At 39.0% G+C, this 27568-nt stretch overlaps 1 protein-coding gene across 19 annotated transcripts in view; it reads right to left on the bottom strand.

The window, feature by feature from the left end:
- The window catches only part of tcf7l2 (transcription factor 7 like 2), a 142351-nt gene that overhangs the window by 74547 nt on the left and 40236 nt on the right, over nucleotides 1-27568 (bottom strand). For 5 of the 19 annotated variants that reach the window (XM_087792761.1, XM_087792760.1, XM_087792762.1 and 2 more), the window contains 8 exons: nucleotides 9988-10120; nucleotides 8216-8318; nucleotides 7012-7098; nucleotides 2546-2686; nucleotides 2311-2473; nucleotides 2067-2174; nucleotides 1471-1534; nucleotides 594-644 (listed from right to left, as the gene is read on the bottom strand). In XM_087792761.1, the coding sequence (XP_087648887.1) occupies nucleotides 594-644; nucleotides 1471-1534; nucleotides 2067-2174; nucleotides 2311-2473; nucleotides 2546-2686; nucleotides 7012-7098; nucleotides 8216-8318; nucleotides 9988-10120 (850 nt within the window). The remainder of the gene's footprint in view (nucleotides 1-593; nucleotides 645-1470; nucleotides 1535-2066; nucleotides 2175-2310; nucleotides 2474-2545; nucleotides 2687-7011; nucleotides 7099-8215; nucleotides 8319-9987; nucleotides 10121-27568) is intronic. The other 14 variants (XM_087792763.1, XM_087792764.1, XM_087792773.1 and 11 more) reach the window with 5 other exon arrangements.

Below are 27568 nucleotides of genomic sequence, written 5' to 3'. Positions count from 1 at the left end.
TGCATTACAGATATTAATAACTTGAGACCTTTTTAATATAAATAACTTCTGCAGTTGTTTTTAAAATACTGGAACGCAGGCTCAAGTGCTTAAGAAGATGAAGGGCAGCACAATTCTTTTAAGATTGATTTTGTTTACTTTATTAAGATGAGTTAAATGTGCCATTACTTCTTGCTGCTACTACTGCAGTTTTTTTCACTGTGCACGTAAATACTTTATTATGTCTAGTTAAAATCCACCGATTTCACACTAAATGAAAAATAATAGAAAAAAGTAACATTGTTGCAAAATATGGTTGATTTAACTGTCTTCCTGGGTTTAACAGCTGCTTACACAGGAATAACTATCACCGTCTTTTACAGTAACAAGATATTAAGTTTTGTTTTTTATTAATATCTCAAGACATCCTATGATTGTGCAGCCCTACTTTTAAACGGAACGCAAACATATGGTAAACAAAGTGCAGTAAAGATAGCAAAGATAATATTTGAAGACCTTATAAATTGGACATTCGTTGACAAATACATGATTTAAAAAAAAGAAGGAAAAAGTAAACAAGTTAGTAAATTTGAGACTCAAAATGACATTAGCACCTGTAATCGGAGGGAGTGAAAGGCAAGGGTTTGGAAAATATTCTCTGTGTTCTGAAACAAAAAAGAACAGATAGAGAGGCCTTCAAGAAAAGATCCGTCACCCAAAAAAAATTAAAATTTAAAAATGAACGCAAGAATATAAATTAAAACATAATAAGTGAACATTATTTCTGACAGTAAGAAAGATAGACAGATGAGAGAGAGAGAGAGAGTGAGAGAGAGAGAGAGAGAGAGAATGAGAGTGAGAGAAAGAAGAGAGTCCAAGCGAGAGATGGAGTGAGATAAAAAGATTGAGAATGAGACAGAGAGCAAACCTCCTTAATTTTTATATATTACTTGAATTAGATTACGTGAAAGCATGCAATAGAAGCAAGCAAGGGGAAGCTGACAGGACACACACATGCAACACATGCAGCAACACACACACATACACACATATACATTACAGTAGTGTAGTCTGCGGGCACAGGCAAAGTAATACAGCCACATACACACACAAACACACAGGCTGGCAAAGTTAATTGCTTTCACAATGCTTTAACTTCAAATCCTCAAAACACATATCACAATACAAGAACGCTATGGGGCATAGAGAGGGAGGTTGTTGGGGGACACGGGCGGGGGGGTGAGGCTGCGTCTGGGGAGGTCATGCATATTCAGTTGTTATTAGCAAGGGAGGGGCAGGGGATGAGGAGGGATAACAAGAAACTCTAGCATTTAAATATTGAGTAGTTACTCAAAAAAGGGCAGGCACAATAATACACATTCACACACACACATGCGCACACAAAACAAACACTTTTATCTTGCGGATGTCACATGTGCCTGACACATGATGGGGCTCTTCTAATATGAGAGATAATTGCAGTTCACTTACCGTTGCTCTCTGCTTGCTGCTTCTCCCTTTTTCTCTTCTTCCTTTTCCCCTGTTGGTTAGCCGCCAAAAAAATAGAAAGAAAAAAAAAACAGACACAGACAGGAACCTTAGTTATTATATTGCAGAATGCCCAAAACATGAAACAGGAGACCAGAACTCATGGTGGTGTTTACTTATTTATTCATCCGTTCTTTTCACTTTCTTCCCCCTCTCTCCGTCTGCCCTGTGGTTTGGATTAGCCACTGCAGGCCAGACCAGAACTCTCCTCCCTCCGCACTTCTTTTTGTTCTAATCTTTTGTCTTATTGTTCTGTGTTTTCACTCAAGGCTGCTCATTGAAGTAAACTGGTCATCCCGAATCAAACCCAGCTACTGATCAAAGTTTCAAACCGTCCCTCCCTCGGACAGATATTAGAGTCAAAGACAGGCAGCGGTCAGTGTGTTCGCTCTGATATTCATATCAAAAGAGCATTACAGGAAGAAATGAATCCCTCAAGGCCTGATTTGGAAACAGAATGAAATAAGGAGCACTCGTCCCATTCAGTCGCAGCTGAGGGGAAAAAGTGGTGGTTACGACTTGAAAACTTAAAAACTTACATAGTTGTCTCGTGCTGACCAGCCAGGGTACAGCTGCATGTGGAGCTGTCGTTCTTTTCTGGCCAGTTCATAGTACTTTGCCTGCTCTTCTCGTGATAACGCATGCCACTGGGAAGAGTAAAGAAAGACCAGAGAGCAGGTGTTAATGAGAAAGCAAAGGAAACCAGTGAGTTTGTTTACTCCTGCACCGAATTTTAGCTTAGGTTTCATGTATGTATTTTTTACACATTTTTAATAGACTCACCCTTCGCCCAAGGATCTGGTTGATGGCAGCACTTTCCTTCAGCGTGCATTCAGCCACCACCTTGGCCCGCATCTCCTTCATGTAAAGCATGAATGCATTCAGAGGTTTCTTTATGTGGACCTGTTTCTTCTTCTCCTCCTCCTTCTTAGCGTCGGACTGTTTCCTGTGAGGGTCAAGCAAGAGTGAGTGAGGACCATACCAGAGTTTAGGGCAGCCACTGGAAGGGTTTACTCACGAGCTGTTCAGGGAACTGATGTCGCTGTGGGAGGATTCCTGCTTGACATTGGGTGTGACGATGGCTGGGTGTGGGATGCCCGTGGTGTGCAAACTGTGGTGGGGGGGCACCATGTGTGGAGGAAACCTAGAGGACAGAAGACTGTGTAAATCGTCAGAATGGACACGGGTGAAATGGAGAGATGGAAGACATGTCAGAACACAACAGTGAATCGGTTCCGTTTCTCTTACATGTATAAAATAGACAATAAACAATTACCTTATATTGAAACGGAACCAAACACAAACATGCAAATAAACATTGATATATGCATTCATATTATACAGCAATGTCTCAATATTGTGTGGGAAAAACAATCATTTTGAATTCACTCCTGACCAAACATTAACGGCAAGTTCTGGAGTTAAACGTGTAATGTCAAAGATGATTTGAATTTAGACATAGAAAGTAGTTGTAGTCTAAACAACTACTTTATATAAAAATATGAAGTCAGTAATATTGTTCTGAACTTTTGCATTTATATAAAGTGGTTGGTGTGCAACAAATTATTAGTTAAGTATATGTATACTACAACTATTGATCATATGTTTGTTTATGTTTATTAAAACTAAATTTCATTGTACAACACAATGCTCTATGTCTGCTGTACAAAGTCTATGATAATTAAAATCTAGTCCAAATAAAGCTCTCCTAACATCAATGAATGACATTTAGTTTACTGAAAAGGACCTTTTTGCAAAGTATAGGTTGATCACAAACCATGAAGAACACATGTTTGAGACGCTTAAATCTATTTATTTTAACAAAGAATAACAAGTAGAAACTTATTTACAACTACACAGTCAAAAGGAATTCCCATAAGTCTGTACTGTGTGCTTGTCATTGTGTTGGGGTAAATGTGCACAGTCAGCAGTAGCATACGCACCTCACACTACAATCAACAATGGACAGTCTAGTGCCGCTTCAAGCCACGAGCCCAGAAACCCGATTAACAGCGGCATGCTGACCGCTGCTGTCCCAAATTGCTGCTCCTCTGTGTGTACGACTAATTATTTGTGAGAGATTATTTGAACATGCATCTATTCATGTGTGTTTACAGCTATGGCTTCATGTGTCCATACACAAATTTACCAGAAGAGCGGAGATGAAGAAAAAGAAAAAAAGAGCTGGAATAATTCTCGTTTTTTTTTTTTTTAAAGCAGCTCATTATCTGGCAGTGTCTGGCTGCATGGCTCCGAGCCAGAATATAATGATGAGAATAAACTCGCCAGGAACAACTAGTTTCTGTTGGAGGCCATCTCAGGGGAGTGCCAGTGCTCTTCCCCCTCAAACTCTTTCCCTCTCTTCCTCCTTTTCCCCTCTTCTTCCTTCATCACTGACACACTGGTGTTTGTGCCATGTCATCTGTTGATGGGAAGCTCGGCAACGGCTGCATATTGCCCATCATTAGAGCCGCTGCATTTTTACCCCCCGCACATGGCTTCTTCTCTGTTCAGCCTCCCCCATTCTCTCTGTGCACTTGTTAAAATTTCCTCTGTTCCAAGATATAGCTTTTTTTTCTCCTGTCCCCTCACTACCTCCACGCTTCCTTCTCCCCCTCCTCCCACTATCCCTGCGTGGCCCAGGTTATGGTTTAAACATGAATACTGTCCCTTTGAAGCGCAGGGGCCTCGTCGCAGTCGTCATCATCATCACCATCATCACCTCATCAGTCGCGAGCGGCTTCGCCGACCAATTTAGCCGACACAGACGGGGTTGGTAAGGCATTCTAACCCTGCGGCTGCTACGTCTCAATGTGAAAGGTAAGATTGCTGCCGGTGTTGAAAGAGGTACAGGAAGGGAGAGTGGGTCACTAGTGCAGCGAGCCCAGAGTCAGCCAGTGCTGTCTAATTGCCACACAGAAGCCCCTCCTATGTGCCTGTTTAATGTATAATGATCTGGTCATTGGGCTTCTCTCCCTCACTGGGGAAAGAGAGGGAGTGGGATGATGGAGAAACATATCAAAGGGCAGGCTTAAGCATGTGGGGCAAAGGGGGCTTCACATCCTACCGCCAGTCACACATGCATTCATATGTACACTCGCTATGAGGGACCCGACTCCGACTCCGACTCTATTATACATCGTTTTTTTTCCTCATTTGCTGAGGTGACCGATTCTGTCTTACCACGTCCTCTAGTTATATTCTTAACAGGACCTGGGAGTACAGTGGTCACCCTGGATGACAGTCACCCTTGTCTCAACTCTGGTAGATGAGAAGACAGAATTGCAAAGATGGACGGTTGGAAAAAAAAACCACTGTCTTCACTCACATCTCAGGCTTTGCTCTGCTTAAAATGAAACAACTGGCTTTTGGCATGTAGAGTTAAATAGATTGTCTTGAAATTGTTCAAACCCAGTGGTGAGGTCTTTTATTAGAAAGGTTTCTCCATGGTTATCACACCACAATGCTTTATAGTGATATTCAACTGCAAATTACACAGGGATTTGAGAACTCTCAATTTTTTGCACCAAAAAGGCCTGAAAAAGTTTGTTTTTTTCCTGTCGGGAATTAAAGAGGTGTAACCATGTTACGGTTGGTGTATTGCAGCAGTAAGGTTCAGAATATTAGTTCAGCCGGCCAAAAAGACACCACAGATGTCATTTTTTATAAAAATGAAAAATGACCTAATATTACGAAAGAATACACTTTAAATCACTAATCTCCAAGCAATGTGTGCTTTGATTTGATCAATGCAGTATGGCAAAAAGCTGTAAAGGTAACAACAATTATCACAAAGTGTTTTATCTAGGGTTGAGAAAGTATCGAAACTCAAAAAAAAACGATCAATACTAAAATCTACTTTACTTTAATGCTTATATTTTTTGGACTACCTCAGACCTGAAACTTGTTACCATAGTTGAAGCTTACTATGTTTTATTATAAATATTTAATGTATGGTACAGTTCATTGATACATGTTGGAACAGAAGTTTTTTTTCCCTTTTAGTATCGAAAATAGTATTGGTATTGAGCTGGAAATTTTAGTTTTTTGACTAGATAGTTTTGTCCTTGTATGACATTTGTTTAAGGTGAACAGTGAATGCATGTCTGTATGTGTGAAAATAACAGCACTTTTTTAATATCAAGTTAAGAATCCACTTTTTCCCCTCTGCCTATTTTTCTATATATCGGGAAAGTATTGGGGTGATGGATTTATATTAAAGCGAGAGGGGTGTGTGAGGGGGTTGTTAAAACCCTCCCATCCTCCAGAGAGCTCTTAGAGCCTTCCATCTATTTGGTTATCCTAATTAAATTAGGGGCCTCATCACAGGGCATTAGCTCATCCCCATGTCCAGCCCCCCCACACCTCAGACAGCAGATTCAATTAGCTACACTGGAAATACGATGATCACATCGGAGAGGCCGTCATTAGGTCGCAAATTAGCAGTCACTTACAGCACAAGCTGGCGGGATGCTGCTGCCAGATGCCAATGCCTTGTCCAGCCTACCGTCTGCCCCGGTGCACCTGGTGTTTGCACAGGCAGCATCTGACTTGTGAATGGGTGTAACTGCTTCAATTAAAGACCATTTCTATTTTGATTCTACAGCGGTTCAATCTCAAATCCTTACCAAACTTCTGTTTTTGAGTTCGGAAATATATTTGTTAACTTGTTATTTGGTTGTATTCCATTGAAAAATAAACTTCTTAATATTAATACCATAACATTACTATTATACAGTTTTTTCCACATACCTGGAGACAACAACATGCCCACTGTGTAAAGAGAGGAGCCAACTAAAGTACTCAAAATGTTATATTTCTCACACAATATTGAGTTTGTCAAGAAAAAAAAAGAAAAACAATTAAAGACTTGTATGCAGGATAGCAACAGAAATATATTTGGTGGATAGATGTACACAACCATGAATTAATCTGTGCCCTTTATGTGCTAGACTTCACCTTTGTGTTGTCTCTGGCGGCCAGAAATGCATATGCAGTGGCGGAGGATATTCACCTTGAACCGGAGACACCCCAAGGGATACCTCAAACACATTTTTTTGGGGGGCCACTGGGTCATTTTGACCCAGAGACAACACAAGGGTTAAGAGTCAGCCATGAATACGGCCATGTCTTTCTAGGCTGTACCCCTTTTATTTGTTTGTCAGCTCCAACTTGGAGCAAGGATGAGTTTAAGCCCATTCCTGTCTGATGTGTAGTGGGGGTAAATGATCTTTAGGGGCCTCATTAGAAAATTATAAATGTAATTAATATTTGAAGATGCTAGCCAGATCCCCACACTGGAGGATTGGCCTTTTGAACAGACGAGGAGGCGTCCTTTAGGGAGAACTTACTCCTTACCCTCTCTGCTCGTGAACGCACTTGAGAGTTTGGCTTTGAGGCCGATACAATAACATTAATGGGCACAATGGTGTGTGAGACTGATGCTAGGAGAAGTGTGTGTATAGCTCTCAGGACTCAGCTCACCTTGACATGGATGCGTTGACAGTGAGTGCTGTTGGGTAGGGGTGTCTGAAGCCCCCTGTTGTGATTGGATAAACAGGTTGACCTTGCCTGGGAAGAGAAGAAGAAAAGTAAGGCGTGAGGATTGGATGAGGAGAAGGTGAAGTCCTGTGTCTCCCTCTCCCTCACTCTCCTCTCCCCACCATTGGCCTCTTTATTCTTATTTGATCAGGACAAAAATCTAGGGGATTGCAGCGCGCAGATCAAAGTCAAGAAAACTCTGAACAATTTGACTGCCACAAATCTTGATAGCGTGGGCTAATTAAATTTCATAACCCTTCGCTCTGCGTAGACAGAGTGGGGACCTGTTCCTCCCAAAGCTGAAACTAGGTGTTTTGTTGTGATAATTAAAGACGAAGCGTGGCTCTCTTTAATGGAGCCATCACGCTAATTGAGGTCTACACATCCAAAGACAAACAATAATGAATGTAAATTTATACCAAAATAAAGTGCAGCAAATCAAAGGACACCATGGCTGCGCTTGGGGCCTTTCTCACTATTTAGATGGCGATGAGAAAACATTAAATTAACAGAGCTTAATTTGTAGCCTTTTGTCATATTAACAAGTGTTGACAAGAGATACCAGGGGACTGTCCCCGTCTGGAATTGTGGGTAAAATACAGGCAATCACAGTTCATTACACTAATTGAACCATACAGAGACATGCTAAATAGTATTTGCCACAAAGAAACAAGTTAAGGTTGGCAAAGACCAGAATAAGTGTCCATGGGGGATTTTGTAGTCTTGCGAGACCTGAACATATACCACGTTGGCTAGACAGGCAGCTGTATAGACCTATTTGATAATAAACAAGCAGTTATCCATTTAAATGGAGTTTTTTACCGATTCCCTTTGATCAGCAACATAATATTCATGGAATAGTAAGCTATATTAAAAGGTAGAAAAGTAATATATATATATATATATATATATATATATATATATATATATATATATATATATATATGAGATAAAGTGTTAACATTTGTAACCATTTAGTATTGTATTGCATAACTTGCTTAGATGTTTTATTGGCCATAAGTCGAACAATGGCATCATCATATTAACTGTCAATGTATTATTATTTTTCGTTGCCAACAATGGTAAAATTGTAACAAAAGTAACACATCACAAGTATATAAGAAGAGTAAATAAAAGGTCTGCTTACTGTGGTACTAACCATCCTAACGGATGGGGTATTTGGCCAACTGCGCCAGGTGACAGCGGGTAGTATGGAGATATATCTGGAGGATGTGGAGGCCGTGGAATTCCTGTGGGGAAGGCTGGACATGAGTGGCATAAACAATGTAGAAACACACTGACGATGGTAATACGTTATTCATAAATAACTTTTCGATCAAACGGTCATAAATGTAGCACAGGTTTAAGGTGAAAGTATTTTAATGTATAAAAAAAACATAAAGTTCCACTTGGGACATTAGTGACACAAAAGAAAATTGCTAGTGTGCACAGTATAACCAATTTAATTATCATTTAAATATAATGGAAATGTCGATATATTTGATTAATTCTTATAATAACTTGGCTGAAGAAGGATTTGATAGTAATTATTGGGTGTTTTCAAAGTACCCAATCAGGAACCACAGCTGAAAAGTGTGCATCTATTAGCATCTTTCGAATGGACAGCTCTGTTATGAGTTCTGTCTTTGAAATAAACTGGACCAAACACAAGTTTTATGAGAAACCCTTGCCTACATTTTCCAATCACCTCACATGCTGAAGACCTAATAAACTTCATTAATTAATTAAACACTGAGACCAATTAAGTCGCCCCATTAAGCACTACATTAAACGGCAGCTGGCAAATTATTCCCTTTTGTACAGACCATCACAATAAGAGAACATTATTACCTAAAACATTCATTAAGACCAATTGGGGCCATCGAAAAGAATTCAATTATTCACTGCACTAAAGCAAATGACACTCAATGGATTACCCTAATTCAGTAAAGATAGACAAGAATACAAAGTAAAATATTTCAGGATGTGTCTGCATATTGGAATAAATAGATTGAAGTATCGTTCGGTAGTATGTCTCAATTATTTTTTCTCCAGGTTTTCATCTGTTCACCTTGTTATCCTAGCCGAGAACTGACAAGAACAACTATTTTTATAACTGGTAGTTTCATATCTTGAATTAATATAAAGAATTTGAATAGTGCTTTTGGAGTTTCAATATAATGAAGGTGTACTAAGAATACGCATACTAAGAAAGCAAGTTGCCCTCATTAAGGATTTAATTCAATTTGAAAAAAAAAAAATGTCAGTGTTTAGATGAACAGAATTTGTCCTGTGGCAAAAGAGAGCATGGTCAATTTTTTTGATGGATCTTGATTCTGAGAGGAAAAATAAATCGCATATCAGTTAATTATCTTTTTTATATATATATATAGTATAAATGTCAGCGGCTTTATCCTACAACTTGCATTTACTTTTTCTATAAAAGGTATTTTCATTTTGATGCATGTCATGTATGAACACTCTGAGTTGAAATGTAAATTGCACACTTTAAAAACATTCACACCAGCTTTAATCTTCTCTTGTCACTACTGTGTACTATGAGTCAAGATAGATAGACAACATAGACAGGTGGAAGAGATTAAGTTCAGAGGAAGATGACAGTTTGGAGAAGATTGCAGCTGTTGAACACGAAACTTGGCATCAATAAATTGATGTAAGACATCGGAGACGCCAGCGTAAAGAAATGACTCAACCCAAATCATTTAGGTTTTTTGTTTTTATCTTGCCACCTTCCAGTGTTAATATCTCATGTTACATCTTACTTTTTTAATATCTCAGATAACAATTTATGTGTTAATGTCTTATGCTACATCTTTAAGTTTTTACAAATATCTTTTTTAATTGGTAATTTTCATATTGAAATGACAGTAATTTGAAAGATTGTGGTTGAACTAATACCTGTTTTGGGATCCACGTCTGTTTGTAGGTGAGGAGGGGGGTTCCCTGGTGTGAAGTGCTCATTGCTGTAGGTGATCAACGGTGTGAGAGGATGCACATGGTGAGGGTGCTGTACCACAGGAACCTTATTAGACTGTGAGAGGAGAGACAGGGAAAGAATAGAAGTTGGAGAGAAAAGAAAAGAGATATTGGTGTTATTATTGGGGTCAGTTGACAATATGTTATACTCAGGACAAATGCTGTAACAAGACAAATACATATGTGGTACAAAAGCACCATTGATCTCTAAGAGAGCAGAATAGAACTTTCCCCTTCACCTTCAGTGACAAACAATGTAACTCACAGATAGAACATTACTATCACCATCATTGAGTGAGATTTGAATGCTTTTGAAGACATACAAAACAACAGCAGAAAAAATAATGTGGTCCCTAATAAACAATTGCAACAATTCTGAATCGTTGCACTGGAATTGAGCAACACACTCTAACCGTATTAGGTTGCCAGGTCATATTAGAATCCCATTTGTGTTGAGGCACTTTTGGACCACGGTTCTGGTTAAGTAATCAATCTTCTGTAAACCACAACATCAGGACATCACTTCTAAATCCACACTTGTTAGCAGTTACACTCAATGCTCAGCTCACTAACCATCCCACTTCCAGCCCCTCGTCTATTCCCAGTGGGAGGATTGGTTTGTGCAGGACCGTATTGCAAGAAGAGTGCTTGTAGAAGGGGGAGGGTGCTGAAAATCCATTTCTACATTTTGCCAAATTAGTTTGAGCTATGTAATCTTCTCTTTGTGCTCCTAAGTGGCGCAGGCCCCCTTTTTTCAATTACCCAAAGATTACAGTTGAGCTTTAGGGGAGTCTTGCCGTGGGCCTCCATGTTAACCAAAGCTCAGCCCCTCTCATCAGGCCGGGCCCTGGATGACACTAATTCATGCATGGTCCCCGGCCACAAGATAACCAGATTAGAGCTCTGCTGTATATTAGGCTGGTGGCAGCTCTCGCCTCTTTATCCACACATTCTTATCCTGCCCTCAGCAGTCAAAGAAGCAGCACTAATCGGGCTTATCATAACGTGGATGATATGTGGAGGGGGAGTGAGACACCAAGCTGCTTGTGCGGATGTGGGTTCAGTCAGATATACAGTCATCTGCCACATATAGCAGCAGTACGTCCGTGTTCACCGTGGCCGAGATCTACCTCGTATTAAAACCCTACCAGCTGTATGCTCTGTACAGCCAGTCCCCTTTTTGACTCCTCCGTTATAAAAGAAGAAAAAGGGGATGGGGGCATTCCCTATTGCCATGGTCCCAATGAAAGATTAATGAACTCCAGTGGAACTCAAGGGAGGAAGTGAGACTCCTGGGACTCATTCAGAGCCATGAGCTGAAAAGGCTGGGGAGATGGGAAGGAGAGGGGATGGGAATGTGTGTCAGTTGGCGGGGAGGGGGTGTGAGGAGGAATGGGAATAGTTAAGAAAAACACAAACCAAGGCACGTCTTGTCAAATAATACAGACTCCGTCAGAGCATTTTTCTAGAGTACATTTTTTTGTTCATCAACTTGATTCTAACTCATTTTTACAACTCTCAGAACTCTCGATATACAAGTGTTGTCAATTTAATCATTTCTTCTTTAATAAGATTGGCCAAATGCATTTTTTTAGAGTAATACAGGAAAATGCTTATTCAAGGATCAATGTTGAGTGCAAGGACAAAACTTCTTTCACAAAAACTGAAGTCAAGAGAGGGGCATGAAATTGTGTTGCCAATTCCAACAGAAATGGATGACTAAATGTGTGATATCGTTTTTAAACCAGAGTTGCATGATAAATGTAATGCTATCGCTTTCTTGTTGAGATATTACAACTAACAAACAGAATGTGTCGCTCATTTGTGTTTAATCTATATTTTCATTCAAGATGATTCAGTTTCCAAAGAGGGAGAGAATCCTTTTGGCCATTTTCGTTCAAAATATCGCTAGGGCAAAGGTTTACGATGGGCCGCCACAAGTTATTTTTCTGAATCAACAACAAAATCTACTTCAGAGGGAAAGTAGCATTGTGCTAAATCTGGAGCAGCCATCTTTTTAATGTAACTGCACATTGTCCTTTTAAATAAAATAAGCTTAACTTAACTAAACTAAAATACAGAGCAGGTTTCAGTGTATTTTGAGGATTAAAAGTTTTTATTTAACATTTATAAATTCAAATGGAGGGAAACAATATCTTAGGCTAAAACAATATAAAACTTAAGTGAAATCATGGAGTTGCATTACATTTCTAATACAGCCATGCTTTTACTTTTCATTTTAACACTTCAATTGTAAAAGGATAGGTGCATGTATTTGGTTGTATAGTAAACTACAAAAATGATTTAAAGCTTAAAGATCTAAAAGTTATTTCTTATGTCATAAGTATAAACATTTTCTTTTGTTGTAGCAGTTGTTGTAGTAACTCACTTCCAAGAATCAAAAGCGAAAACAAATATTTGCTTTACTGGCTAATACTGCTGTGATTGGGATAAATGAAAAAGCTATTCCTAGTCAAACCTCCTGGACAAGAGAACGCAGAGGGTGCAAGAAATGACAGCAGTGTCGAGTGAGACAGAGGGTGGGAGGAAGAAGGGTAGAGGCCAGACAGGAAAAAGCTGTTGGCCTTGCATTTCCGCTTGATGGCACCTCGAAGGGCCTATTTGAGCCCAAAATGTGAAGGTGACGACCTCGAGAACCCTTGGGGGAAGTGGGGTTCCAGCCTCTGTCGCTCTGCTTCTTGTCCTGATGTGATGACTAGTCACAACAGCTAGTGGGGCACTGATGAGCTGTAGCGTGGCCTGGGCAGGAAGGACAGGGAGCAGAGCGAGTGGGGATATGGGGAAGACAGTGCTTGATGGATTGGGGTTTTCCAAGGACTGTGGATACCAGAACAAGCAGAGCATTTTGCTGGAACGTGCATACATTCCGCTTACAGGGCCAGTGGAGGGGCACGGTATAGAAAACACAAACACAGTTGATTTATCGTGACAAAGATTACAGAACTAAATGTCATTTTTTTCAGACATGTTAATAGACTAAAAAAAGGTATTAGGTAACAAATACTAGTGAAAAACAATAGTTATTTATTAGAACGTAAAGGGCAACCCCTCTAGGAAAATATCTCAAAGCAAACGCATCTCATCCATCAACGCAATGGAAAATGCAATGCTCTGACGAATTAAAGGCTTTTCAGAAGCATGATCCATCAGCTCGCAGCACCTACTAAAAATGTTGCATTTCAGAAGCTTTATTTCTGGGTTAATCAGAAGAACTAACCTGGGAATTGTAGAGAAACGGGGAGAAAAGAGATTTCTATAGCAGATACGGAGGTGTTGATCAGTTTTCTCTAGCAGAGATGATGCATCTCAGAGGGCAAAAGGGCTCTTGAGACAAGAGTATATTTAAGTTAATCTATTCACTTTGCTGCAGTGACATGCTGACTGCTAGATCAGAGCTCTGAACAAAAATATTATGTGGGCCAGAGCCTTTACTCCCTTTTCTCCTGCTTTCTACACTAGCACTCAAGTCACTCGTCACCACTTATATTTGCTTCCCATCTTTGATAGTCTGCACATCAAATAGAATTTCAGAAAGGACATGTTCAGATATGTGACGGATAAATAAAACGGCTCACAAATCACTTAAATACGAAGCGGTATTTGGTTGAGCTGTTGTACTCTGTGAAGACAAACCAACTCAGACATGTGTTAAAGCGTTCTCTTTTTCACCGTAAACACCCTCTTGAGCTCTTTCACCTAAGATAAAGGGGCTTCCCTGAGAGGTTATATTGTATCCCGGTGTTAACAGGCAAGCCAAATCCTTTTTTATATACATCCCTCCCTCAGAATGACAGTTGAAAGACGAGAAATAAAGGATTGGATAATGCAACAACTACTTAACAATACGTTAATCTGCCAGATGTTTCTAAAATACATTTTACCAATCAAATGTTGTTTTGTAGAGTGAGTAAAATATTGTGTTACAATAGTTTAATGATTAAATGAATAAAGGGAAGATAATGGTAAAAAAAAACTCACTAGGGGAAAAGTTGAGAAGATGCTTACAAACTCATTGGAAAATGTTACATATGCTACTTGAACAACTTCCATATATCCACTCTCAGGTAGACCTTCAACTGCACTTGGCGAGGTGGAGTGGTCAGACGGAGCATGAGGGTAGTTTAGCTATTAAGACTTATTAAAGGTGCCAGCTTTTCAACCGCTAAAAGGAAAGACAGCCCAAGGCCCCAACACTTCTGCCCGGGCTCCCATCTCCATGGGCCCAGCTGGAGATCCACCCCGAGGGTTCATGACCCTCTCCCTTGCCCCTGGCGCCACAGCTCCTTGTACCCTTAAAATAAGTTTCCTTTTGTCTACTTGACTTTCTCTCCAGTGTGTGATGACTGTTCCATGCGAGAACTTGACTTTTGCCTCTTCTCAATTTAAGGCCAGCTGACCAATGTTCCCAGACGCTTAGTCATGTGTATCTCTCGGTTCGCAGGCCTTCTTTGCCCCCCCAAAACTCCCCACCTATCAAAATCCAACAAAATCCACCACCCACTAATATCCAGCTTTAAGACTAGCTCCCTCGAAATCCTCCAGTTAGCTGCAGCCTTTTCTGTTTCAGGAGAAAGTTTTCATGCTTGTGACAAGTACCAAAGACAGAGTTACTATGAGCACCCTTTCACCATCTGCAGCAGTCCCCCACAAGCGATACTTAACAAAAAGCACACTCACACACTCGTACAAAATCTCTTATTACCCAAATCCCTGCTGCATATCGTGAATCTTGTTGTGCGTGTCTGTGTGTGGGCTCTGCTTTGCCTCCAGGATGCCCAGAGACCAACTGGCAGCTTAAAAAGCTTTGGCTACAAGGTAAAGTGAGTAAGGCGAGAGAAGGAGACAAAGACGAGAAACACACTCACACACAAACAAGACAACAACATCCATAAAGGGAGGGCAGGCGAGAGAAAGAACGGCCAACAGTCACATCTTCTCTGTGATGCTGACAGTTGCCTCTTTCCTAGGGGAGAGTGACAACCAGAGAAAGTCCTCACATCCACGGCGCTTTCTCTCTGAACAAAATCTTTTTCTGGGGAGAACAATAACTACTGCCCCTAACCTCCTGCAATTCTGTCCCATCCAGCATATAACAAGGCCTAGGACCCTCTCACAACCTTTATATTTTCCTTCTTTATTTACTTCTACACAGATAAATCTTTTCAAGATTAATTATTTTACTGTAGATTGACTCACACAATTGCTTTCACAGATTAACTGCTTTCTATATTTTACATTTAGCCCCTGGTGTTTAAGTATAACTAATTAATAAGCCTATGCACTCATGATTGTTAAATAAGTTGAAAAAATATTAACACACACACACACGTAAATTCATCATATTTTTCTTTTTTTTAAATTCAATATAAATCATGTACTGCATGGTAAGTAAAACAAATGTGAACATAAAACTTAATAAACCTGTCTGCCCGTAATTATTATTTATATTCTCTTGTATCCTGAACTGGACTACACAAGCATGTAAATTAAATATTTATAGAATAAATTATGTCCATCTGCACGCAGGCTCTTTTCATATGTATTCAACAATGAGATTATTGAGACACTTTAAATTCGTAAGGTGGCGAAAATTCACTCTCATTTAAAAAAAAAAAGTCATCCTAGTTAATTGATTCATCATCGGTGTGTTTCGTATTTTTTTTCTACATCCGTTTTGTTTGCCCTCATTCGAAACTGAGTCGAAACTTTTCTTCCCCCTAGCTCTCGGTGTAAGGGCTCGCTCTTCTTGGGGCCTGCAGCAGCTCGCAGAGGCCCATCAAGGCGAAACAAAAGGCCCTGGGAATGTCCTTTACACAGCGTGGACAATAGCGCTTGGGCTCCAACTTGACAAGTAAAAGAACCCCCGACAAGGCGGCAGCTAATTGCCCGCCCTCCTTCCATTCAGCCGTCATGCCACGCTCCTGCCATCTCCCTTTGTCCCGCGTGCATTATCTTAAATAAAGTGCCAGAGCGCCGTCCGGTGATCGACGGCTCCCAATCACAGCGCCGCAGTTGTAACATTAAAAAATGCAACAGCTAGTACGAGAGCAAATACTAACGCCGGGCAAACAAATCAATTAAATTCTTTAAACAATTGAATGCACCACTATAAAAAAAAGGTCTGTTGCTTTACATTTCTTACATATATATTTATAATAATAATAACAAATACAAATGAAACAAACTTATTAATATTAAATAATGTTTTGCAAATTAACCAATAATTAATACAATAATAATAGCATAATAAAAAAAATGTAATCCATTAATATTAATAGCAATTAATATGGAACTAAATCACTTGTAGCAAGCACATATTCGTAAACATTTTAAAGCATTAATTTCAATCTACTCATCAAATGTAAATATTTAATTGTGTGATATTTTGGGGAATTATTTTTTAATAAATCTATAATAATTATAATAAACACAATTTGTGTAAATAAAAAGAACAATAAAATTGTAATATTACTAACGTGCTTGTTTATTAGACAAATTAAGTATCTGTTGCTTTAAATAACGTTGGAAACATATTGTTTACTTGAAAAGAAAACCAAAAAGAAAGAAGAAATTCTCAACAGCATAGGTAATTAATAACGAAATTATTGGTGAATAATAAAACACATAATAACAAGTTAAAGATTAAATATGATCTTGCTCAAAATACCCCATGGAAATCCACGTGTATCTATTTTATGTCTTAAAGATCACCGTCAGCAAATAATCAAAATAATAACAGCATTGTTTAGAATAACACAAAAAAATTAAAGGCCATTAAAATATCAAGTTAACGCATTTATGCTTGATAACAATACGACCGGTTGCAACAAAGTAATTTTGAAGCTTAATTGAAAAAATGAATCACTCAATTATTAAACTGAAAAATATAAAAACATTTCAATGCAAATATTAAACAACAAAATTCACATTTCTCTGGTTTAAGTAGAAGTCACACAACAGTGCAGCGCTGTCATGCTGACAGGACAAAGCAATCAAACACTGCCTTTCATTACCCAAATTGTCAATCTGTCACTTAGCAACTTAAGTGTTCTAAATTGCCAAAGAGTGCCCAGAAGACAAAATAGATATTGGAAAACAAATCCAACCACACTTGGAGACAAATAAGTGGAGGAAAAGGCAAGCAGAGCTGGAAGAGAAATATTTAGAAGTCTTACCATTTAAAAGAGCTGGAATTGGGATGCTGCTCGGCTCCTGGTTAAAACAAGCATGCTGCGACTCGTGCTCGTGCACACACTCCAAGCAGACTCCCACCACCATGTCAGCCACTAATCCGCTGGGGGGCAGCACCACAACTACGGCAGCCCCCTCGCAAAAGCCGATGGGTTAAGTCGATAAGCGAGCGACCGATGTAGCGGGCGAGACGGCAGGCTAAAAAATCCTCCCGGACCGGAGCGAACCGGAGCCGCTACCCGCCGCATATGAATTCAGCCTTCCCTTCTCCTTGCCCGATCCGGACTCCCTCTTCTTACAGCCCCCTTGCCCATCTTCATTTCCCCCCTAATAAGCCCTTTTGTGTCCATCTCTCTTTCTTTGATACGTGAAAAAAGAGAAGGAGAAAGAGCGAGCCTTTCATTCAGACATAAAGGTAGTGGAGTGCCGTCTATAGGAGTTGCCCTAACTTGGCTAAACTCAAGCAGCAGGGTGTCTCTCGTCATGTCATTAATCCCCAAAAAACTAGCCGCGCTCCATTTGCCGCTAGTCACAGTAAATTAAACGCAAAATAACACAAAACATAAGCGAAAAAAGTGTCTTGAAGGGGAAAAAAAAGTTGAATAAAAAAAAGGAAGCCACCTTCTTACACGCTGAAGTTGTCAGGATTTAACACCCAACGAGCGAGACCGGACTACGAAGTCGACCGCATGTACCAATAAAGCGATAAATTACAAAACAAATAAAAATAGGAACAGTTAAAATCGCAGGTAAGCTGGCGAGCCAAAAATTCAGGAGGTCCAACTGGAGACTGAAAGAGAGGAAGCCCACTCTTAAAGCCGTGATCCGACCATCCACTCCACCACCGCTGTGAGCCTTTCAACCACAGCAGAAAAAACACACCATTGATCTTCAAATGGTGATAATTGAAACGATCAAAAAGATTAAACAAAATATATATATATTTCAAGAGGAAGGAGGAAAAAAGTGACTTACCATGTTAAGCTCCTTTTTTGTTGTTTTTTAGGGTGTTATAAAAGAAAATAGCAGCTCAAAGATGCAGCATTTGGAGGTGTCAAATTTCCCTCACCGGCTCTTGATCGTATTACTTCCACAGTCCCGGTTTCCAATGCGTCTGAACTTTTTCCCTTTCTCTTTTATTTTGTTTGTGCTACCTAGCCTTTTTTTTCTTTCCTGAGGTTTAAGACTTTAAAAAAAAGCCTTGAGCTGAGTGAAGCTGCACAAATTATCTCGCCACCTTGCTCAGCTCTGATGCTTTGGCCGCTAACTTATGAAGGCCCTTTACTACTGCATCAGAATTAGCATTGTCAAAGCAGTTAATGAATATTAATATTGTATTTGTCATTGGAGCTGGCCCAGTGCTGAACTCAGAGTCCTCCATCAGGGACAAGATTAAGCACACAATTATTTCTGACTGACAGGGACCAAATCTGGAAGAGGTTTTTTTTTTTTTTTTCTTCTTTTCTTTCTCCCTCCCTTCCAACAATTTAAAGAAAAAGATACAACATCATCTTAAGGTTTCTCCCATGAGAGTAGACCAGATTAATACACTTTTAATGAAGCAAGAGGAACAGCAGGAACCAACAGCATGGAAGAAAAAGGAGTAAATACCATTTTAACCATTTTATTTTTGTTTATTTACTTTTAATTTACTTTTTTTTTATTTCTGGACAGAATGACGAGTTACTTATTTTATAAGGTAGTTGATGATCTTTTCAAATGTGGATTTACATCTTTTTTTCCAAACACAAAACTGGTGCCGTTTAATAAATCTGTCCTTTTAAATATAATCTTCTTATTCTTCATTGACATTTATATGTTAATTCTATTGTTGCCGTTTCCACGTTAATTTTCCTTGTTATTACAACGGACAACTGTTTTTAACACTAAAACAATTCTTTAATCATAAGTGGATTAATGTGTGTGTGTGTATTTATTTCTTATTATAGGTATGTTCAATTTCAAATGTAGATTTACAAATGATAAATATAATAACCATAAACTGAATGATAGAAGCATTTATTTTTATAAATATGGTCTTTGTATAATCGAACATCCTGTGTTCAGGAAGAAACTCTAAACATTATCTTCGTCTTTAAATCTTTTGTTGCGAGAAACACAGGCGCTATTTACATGTTTTATAATAACATGTTATATAAATCGGATTAACTAACAAATCAATTATATGAGGATTTGCATATGAAATGGTTCATTTAATATAGTATCGTAGTTTTAAAACACACCTGGTATTTTAATTTATTTTTTTTAAATATACAATTTTACCAATTTTACAAATTCTTAGTTAACATATTTAACATATTTTGATATTTAAACTTTTTTCAAAAAACGGTACACCATGCAATTTTTTAACAATCCTCCCAACCTTTTTTTATATCTTTGTTAATCAATTATAAAATTCTAAATAATTGCAAATATGTCTTAGTCAAAGATGCTTTAATTGTGTGACAGTATATTTAAATTAAATTAAATGTTTCAATTTATTCCATAACGGAAAACTACAATTTCTAGGTTATTCATATATACATTATGACTATAAGGTTTAATAATGGTTAGAACAGAGAACACATTTAAGCCCATGCTGAACCTCATTTATTTGAACTGAAAACCCGACTGCCGTTTTACTTTAACCTATAATTCAATTGAAGTTTTATGGCTTAAAAGCTCTTTTTGTAAAGTTAGAGTGAATTTTGCCTAATTGTGTGACTTTAAACTTCTTAACCTTATAATTTTTATTTACCTAATCCCATGGTGGGGATTGCACAATTCATCAAACTCTAAATGTCCTACGATTAAATTAGGATGGATAGAAAAATGAAAAACATTTAAACAAGGCAGCGCACTATGAATTATAATGCAGGACAATACATTTGAGACGACATTAATCAAAAGCCGTTTCCTCCAGTTCTCGGAGCAGAGCCGGCATCGCAGCGTCAGCCGCGGACCACACATGCAGCCTCTGCCTGCCTCACTACATCGTGATCGCACGCCGCCGTCACACACTCACAATATTTTCCTCATGCATTCGAACAAATGGTTAAAGAAAAAAAAAAGGATCGCTTCATGAAATCATTAAAACTGGGAAAAATTTAAGGCTGAAGGCATTATTATACAAATCTGCATTTAAAACAAGTCAGGCCCTGAAGCTGCAAATATGTCGACGTCGTAATGAGCAACACAATGAGTTTCACTCTGGTCCACTACAATTCAGATCAATTTCTCACCTAAATGTTATGCCGGCGAAAAAAGAAAGAGCGAATCAAAAGTGGTGAAAGTGGCAGATGCAGGGCACTAATGCCAGCGGGCCAGTGAATCACTGGGAGTCTGGGGGTCAAGCAGCAGCCTCACCTAGCAGCATCAGGCCCCCGCCGACCACCCCGCAGGCACCCTAATACCATTAGCAACCCTTAGATGAACACATTAAATTGCCCTTTTGTTCTGCAGGTGCCGGTCTGACCTCCAGTGCTCACTGGCACCACGGCACCAAATACAGATGGTTCTGCAGCTTTTAGAGAAAAAAGAAAGGAAAGAAAAAAAAAAAAAAACAACTAGAAAAAGGACAGCGCAGTAGCACCACGATTTACACACATCTCTCGAAGCCGTCGGCTTGGCTGGTAAGATTTAAAACTCTTTTAATATTTCATCAGTTCAATTATTAGGATGAATAAAATAATTCAAACCATTTATATATATATATATATAAATGGTTTAAAATATTTAATTCCAAAACAGACAACAACAAAAATTATAAAAAGACAATAATACATTTTAGTTTAAGGCGCCTTTCTTTACACAAGAATGCATTATTTTAAAGAGATGTAAGATGACCTAAAAATGTTGATTGTAATTCCTAATATAATATTAACTAAAAATGTCAATCGGGTAAATAAAAAAATATGTGTGTGAAATAACGTGGTTTAGTTTTGCACAGCCGATCTGAAATATATCAAAGACATTGATAATCATTCACGGGAGGCCATTTGTGAAGTGATCGTACGACGCCTAACGCAGCGTCCAACAACTGATTTTTGATCAGCATAAACTGTGTCCAACACAACTTAAGCGACACATCGTGACGTCATCAGCACTACTATCAAATTAACTCACTGACTTTAAAACGTATCGATCTGATATTAAACAAGAGAGGGCTTGAAGAAAGTGTGTGCCGTCGATGGCGACCGGACTTAAAAGTCTGGCATCAGAATCGGCGGCTTTGATCGGCCGCTCGGCTCCAAAGATCAGCGGAGAGGGCTTCAGAGCGAACCCCCGATCCAACCCTCGTCTCACCCCGCGTTGAACTTCTTTCCTAGACTCTTTTCCTACAACAGTGATGACCTGTGAAACAGGTGAATACTGTTGCTATTTCACACCACTGCCAGGAAGTTTTGACAATAAATCAACACACGCACATAGCCAGAGAGGAAAAGAAAAAGAGAGGGAGACGGGAAGAGCAATAGGATGTCAAAACAACGGGAATACAACGACCATCTAAGTGTGTTGGCATTAAAATTCCGTGGCGATAAGAAGGGGCTTCTTCATGCCAAATACAGCATGTAATAAGGTCGACAATGAGCAAGACAATGTAGGGAGAGAGATAGCAGCACTATTGTGAGCTGAATACATCCCCCTCTTTGCTTAAGGCCACTCTTCACACTTCATGAAATGGTGTGTTACCAGTGTGTGTGTGTGTGCGTGTGTGTTGCCAATCACACCTGCCTACTCTTTACTGCTAGTGCCACTGGGTGGAGGTAGCGTTAATGTTTGCAGCTCTATTAGATCTAATCCAAAGCAGACGCTGCAGCAGAACGTGAGGGAAAAAAAAAAAGAAAAAGGGTGATAGCGTGAATGTTTGCCCAACGCCCGCACGTCCTATAAATATTTTTTCCTCCACTGAGCTGCCAACTAAGAAGGGTGGAGGAAAAATAAATATCAACAGCTACATTAATCAATAGCGAGACAATGTGCACCGTTCCTACATGCACTGTGTATTTGTGTGCGAGCGTGTGTATGCGTGTCAGGCCGAGTTGTGTATTATTAATTAAGAGGACCGAGGCAGATGACAAATGCAAGACAGTTAAGCATTTAATTTGTGCTCATCTCCCCCCTCATTTATTTTGCTCCGCGCTTCAGAGGTGCTGGCGTTAAGGAGGAATTAAGCAGGATGACTCATGGAAAAATGTTAAATCCAAGGAAAAATATATACATTCATTATATTTGTAAATTAATGGCTTGATCACAATGGATAAAATGTATATTAAATGAACTTTATATCCTTTACATGCTTGTAGTAATAGCAGCATGCATGTGTGAGTGAGTGTGTGCAAGTGTGTGTGTATCCGTGTTGAAAATGAATTTTATCTCGAAAAATAATTTTAGTTTTCAAATCAGAATTTTATCCGTTGGATTAAATCCAAAAGCATCTTTGTGCAGAAAACAAAATTGAAAAAACAATCCCATAAATGTTAAAATTTGCACACACGAAAACACACACAACAGAAATCTTTTGGCTGTACATGAATCTTACTTGTACATTTATGTATTAATTAGTTTGCGTTTGCACTGATATACACTACTTTTACGTTAATAAAATAATAAAACCAACACACGGACAGACATGAAAAATAAATCAGTAATAGAACAGAATGATGAACCATTATCTACAGCACATGCAGCAGCAAATCCTGACTTAATTCAATTAAGCGAGTCAATTGAAACTCTATAAAGGAAAAAATAAAGTGTGTGGATGTCACTTAAATGTCAATATATCATTGTTTATAGCAGCTAATTAAACATGCAGCCGTGGTCCAAATGGCCTTGTTTCTCCTTCATTTCACCTGACAAGGATTTCACTTTTTTCCCTGCAGGTTGATCCCCAAAGTGTGTGTGTTTGCGCACACACACACGTGTGCATGCAGGCAGTTCTGATGCACATCGCCTTAAGTCAATGTCAAATCCCAGCTCCAATAGCTACGCATAAAAAAATAGAAAGAAGGAACAGAGCCTGCGGCGCATACATCCCTTTACCCACTTCCAATATCTTAGCCAAACTTATCACTTCCAATGTGACACTGTTCACTTTTAAAACTGTGGCCTTATATATTTATACACATGTTCATATACTATGAAAGGTTGTACCGAAAAAAAAAGGTAAAGATGGGGAGAAGATGGTGCAGTTAAAAAAAAAATGCAAAAAGAGGGAGAAAAGGAAGAAGGGGAGGAGATAAGGGAGGGAAAAAACCGTGTGCCATGAGCATATATAAAAGAAACCTTCACCAATTAGTGAGGAGAAACGAGAGAGGGAGCTGCTGCCGCGTCGGCACTCAAAGAGCCAGGCCTCGCGGCAAAGCTGTCATGTCGGCAGGATTGATCAACAGGCCTGCAATTTCTAATGGCATGTTGTCATGAAGCTGCAGCCACGGGGAGCCACCTGCCTCGGTCCCCACTCTGCACCGCCAGCACACGTGTGTGCACGCCAGAGTTGGGGTACTGCACCAAATTTATGATGCCATATCTTTTCATGGCTGACACACGTCTTTACCCCGACAGTTTATTTTTGAATGTAAAATCTGAAAAAATTAAATTGTGTGATTGGAAAATGCTGATGAAAGCGTACAGTTTTAGTCGATGTATAATCTTAATATTGAAAATTTAAGAACAAATAAACTCAATATATTTTAGCCATCAATGGAAAAAATAAATGGATAACCAAGTTATCACAGGAAGATAGAAGTTGATTCGAGCTAATTTCCATTAAAAATGAAGACATCTGTGAATTAGGTCGAGGTGAAAGTCGGAAAAGCACAAACAAACACTCGGTGGAAAGTGTTTCAGCCTCAGCCAATGCGGTGACACCAACAATAGAAGTCAAACAAAAGTTACAGAACTTGGGAGTTCAAGGTATCCGCGGCTAGTTGGAGTGCGTGTCACGTACAGTTAACCTTTTTATCGGGCACGCCTGTGGTCTCATCAGTCGATGGGATTCTTTGCCGACGGCGGTGGCTTAGCCGAGGGACATGGACCAATAGAAAAATATTTCATTGTGTTAGCATTTCAAATGGCGAATAGAGGGTGTAGAGGAGGGCATATGGAGGGGCGGGGGGTAAGACGCTCAAAACGATCGTTGCCAGCCGAATTAATTGCCTATTCTGAGAATAATGTCCCTTATCCATCGTTCCTCGGAGGGCTGTACGCTACTAGCACAGGCGACTTTTTTTTCTTTGTTTGGCATCTTCAAACAGAAGAGCGCATCGGGGTTCTGGTCATACGAGGGGGTTTAGCACAGCCCCCCATTTCGGCTGTAAAAATAAATTCACGGACAACTTAACGGCGCAACAATTAATACTATTTTTACATTTAATGTTTATACAATAAACATTAATTCTACACATTATAGTTTGTTTTGAAATCGAGCAAAAAAAAATGAGCATCTTAGGCTTTAAGCTGGATAAACGGCTCAAGCCGGAGCGACCCCGGTGGTTCGTCTGTCCCTTTATTTCTGGGGATTTGGGTTCAGGCTCTGTTACACAGTGTCCAAAGATATGCAGTGACCCCAACGCTCATTGCTGTATCTTTCTAGCCACATCTTAATAAAGTCTTTCTTTTTTTCTCTTTCCTTTAAAATCTGTTGCTTTTCAGACTCAGGGCAGCATGAAGACCAATCAGCACTGGAGTGAGAAAAGTGGCAGTGGATGTAGAAAAGTCGGGGCCCTACGTAGTGGAGGCTAAAAGAAATAAGAATCAGGAGAAGTCTAACAAAACATGTTTTTTGAGGTGGAAGAGGTGATTGGAAAGACTTCATCTGTCTGTATCGACCTCTGGAGCCTCTTCCAGTCCGGTGTCGATTTCATCCATCGGCAGATAGACGGGCGCATTCGCAGCCGTTCCCATTACACGCTTCTCTGTTCACTTATTGTGAATTCAGTCAACGAAGTCAATCTTATTAACTTCCGCGACGGTTCACACGACATTTTTCTCAATTTTCTCGCCAACATCAAAAACATCAATTAGCTGCCCGAAAATGGGAAAGAGCGAATGACAGACTCTGATAACAGCGACGCATTTGAAGCAGAGGGTAAATCTATTCTCTGGGTTTGAATGTGTTCATTACAATTGGCTTTTCAAAGAGGACCTCCAAATAGCAAAGAAATTAAATTTATCTTCCAGAAATGTACAGAAATTGTTTTTTTCCCCCCTCTTTGTCGTTTTTTTCCCTTTTTTCTTTTTATTTAATCCCATGTCTATCTCTGTGCCTCAGCACCGCAACACTTTGACACAAAGTGTGTGTTTGCTTTTTCTCATTAGAACAGATCACAACTCACGCAGAAGCGGAAACCTGGCCTAGTAACCTCTACCGTGACCCCCCAAAAAAAGGTCTTAAAAAAAACTTAAATGTTTTTATTTGATAATAATGCCTGTCAAAACAATATCAAATATTTATTCAACAAGGTTGACATAGGTTTGTTTAGAGTTGGCAATTGCCCCAATGATAATTCCAAACAATCAACAATAATGGACCATATAGGTAAAACTATTTTAGATGTAAATAAAAAAATGCTTGTGTTACATCAGGGTCAGGGTGACCAGATGTAATAGTTTTATCCTTTTGTGTTGCTTTCGGGTCAAGGTAGACAAGGTCGTTCATCTTGACCCGAAAGCAAAACAAAGGATAAAACAATGACATTTGTTTTCTGGACTTCGGGTAACCTTGACCATGGGTAACATAATATTCTTATAAGACAGAAAGAGGGGAAAATGTTATATATAGCAATGAAAAAAAGTCATATTTATGTTAAAAAATATATATATATTAAGCATGAAAATCAATCAGAACATAATTGCATTCTTAATAAGAAAAACAATGACATATACAGAGTACAATTAATACAAAATAGTATGAGAAAAAATATATGCAAACAAAATGAATGACATTAAACTTAAAATATTATATCTTTAAATGTATTTTTTAATTTAATTTCAATTAATGAACAACTTTCCTTCTTGTAATTTACTTTGAGAATGTAATTTTTTTTTATTTTCATTGACAATTTTGTTTTTCTTCACAAATTATATAAAGAATTTAGATTTTCATTCAGTCCAGACATTCAAGTAGCAAAGAAAATAGAAACATAAAAACACTTTCACCGTGTTCATGTAAAAATGATTGGAGAAAAAATACTGGTGAAATTTACGCTTGAGTTTTACTTGTTAAAATGTAAAAATATTGACCTTGTGTATTGTAAAACACAGGGTTCTTGTCTAATATAAAGTTTATGTTGATAATGCATCCAGTACGGGGCTAAAAGTTATAAAATATAATACCTGAAAATGTGTTCATTTATATTTCCATAGCATTATATTAAGTTGTCATCTAATATCAGATCAAAATAAGATACTACAATTGAGAACATTTCATCTCTTTTGATGCATTTTTTTTTCCGCAATACACATCATCCAAACACAATTGTATTGATCATTTCCTGCTCCTTGCCATGACATTCTCATCAAAACGTGAAACAGAAGCCAACGCATTAACAGCGTTCTCTCTTCTGGCTAAGATGTAACTCAATAAAAGCTGTAACCTTTAAGTAAAAGGCTATTTCTGGCCCAGATCCAAAACATTGTCCAGTGGCTTTCTTATGCTTGAGTTACATCTCTGAGGGGGTGAACAAAAGCAACTTTAGTGGCGAAGACACGGGGGGTGGGGATCGCGTTCCACAGTGCCATTGATTTCTGATCTTTTGACATTATTTAGTAGCTTTTTATTTTCTCGCTCATTCTTTATTCCATGTCACAAAAGACAGAGATGTCCAAACACGCAACATCGGCGGTATCTACTATCTGTCAAGAGAGCAGGCCTTTTCCCGGCATTTAAGCGGTATGATGCTCGGATGCAGTGCCCAGAATCAGCAGGATGAAAATATCACTCTTTATAATGGAGGCTAATCAGATTTCAGATGCCTTCAAGCTAAAAGGAAACACATGGCGTGAAAAGGCTGGAGGATATAGACTCCTAGAGCATCGCTGTGACCGGACTAAAGGCCCCGGAGCAGAGATCAAAATATACTATTCTATAATCTGCTCTATTATTTCCCTCCATAAATGGAGCTGAAGGGACGTCGTGGTTGAATGAAGATGAGCATCTGTAAACATGACGCTGGGCGGAATGTTGAACACACAGACATGATCAGTTCCATTAAGCAGGGATTTGATCATCATCTCCCTGGTGCGCTTTCACTGGCCCGCTCCAGATTAGATCCCTGTGAAAATGGTCAAA

Source organism: Callionymus lyra, chromosome 6 (assembly GCF_982586985.1).
Source record: "Callionymus lyra chromosome 6, fCalLyr1.hap1.1, whole genome shotgun sequence".
NCBI classification, from domain to species: Eukaryota; Metazoa; Chordata; class Actinopteri; order Syngnathiformes; family Callionymidae; genus Callionymus; species Callionymus lyra.
This window is presented reverse-complemented; position numbering and strand designations above follow the sequence as displayed.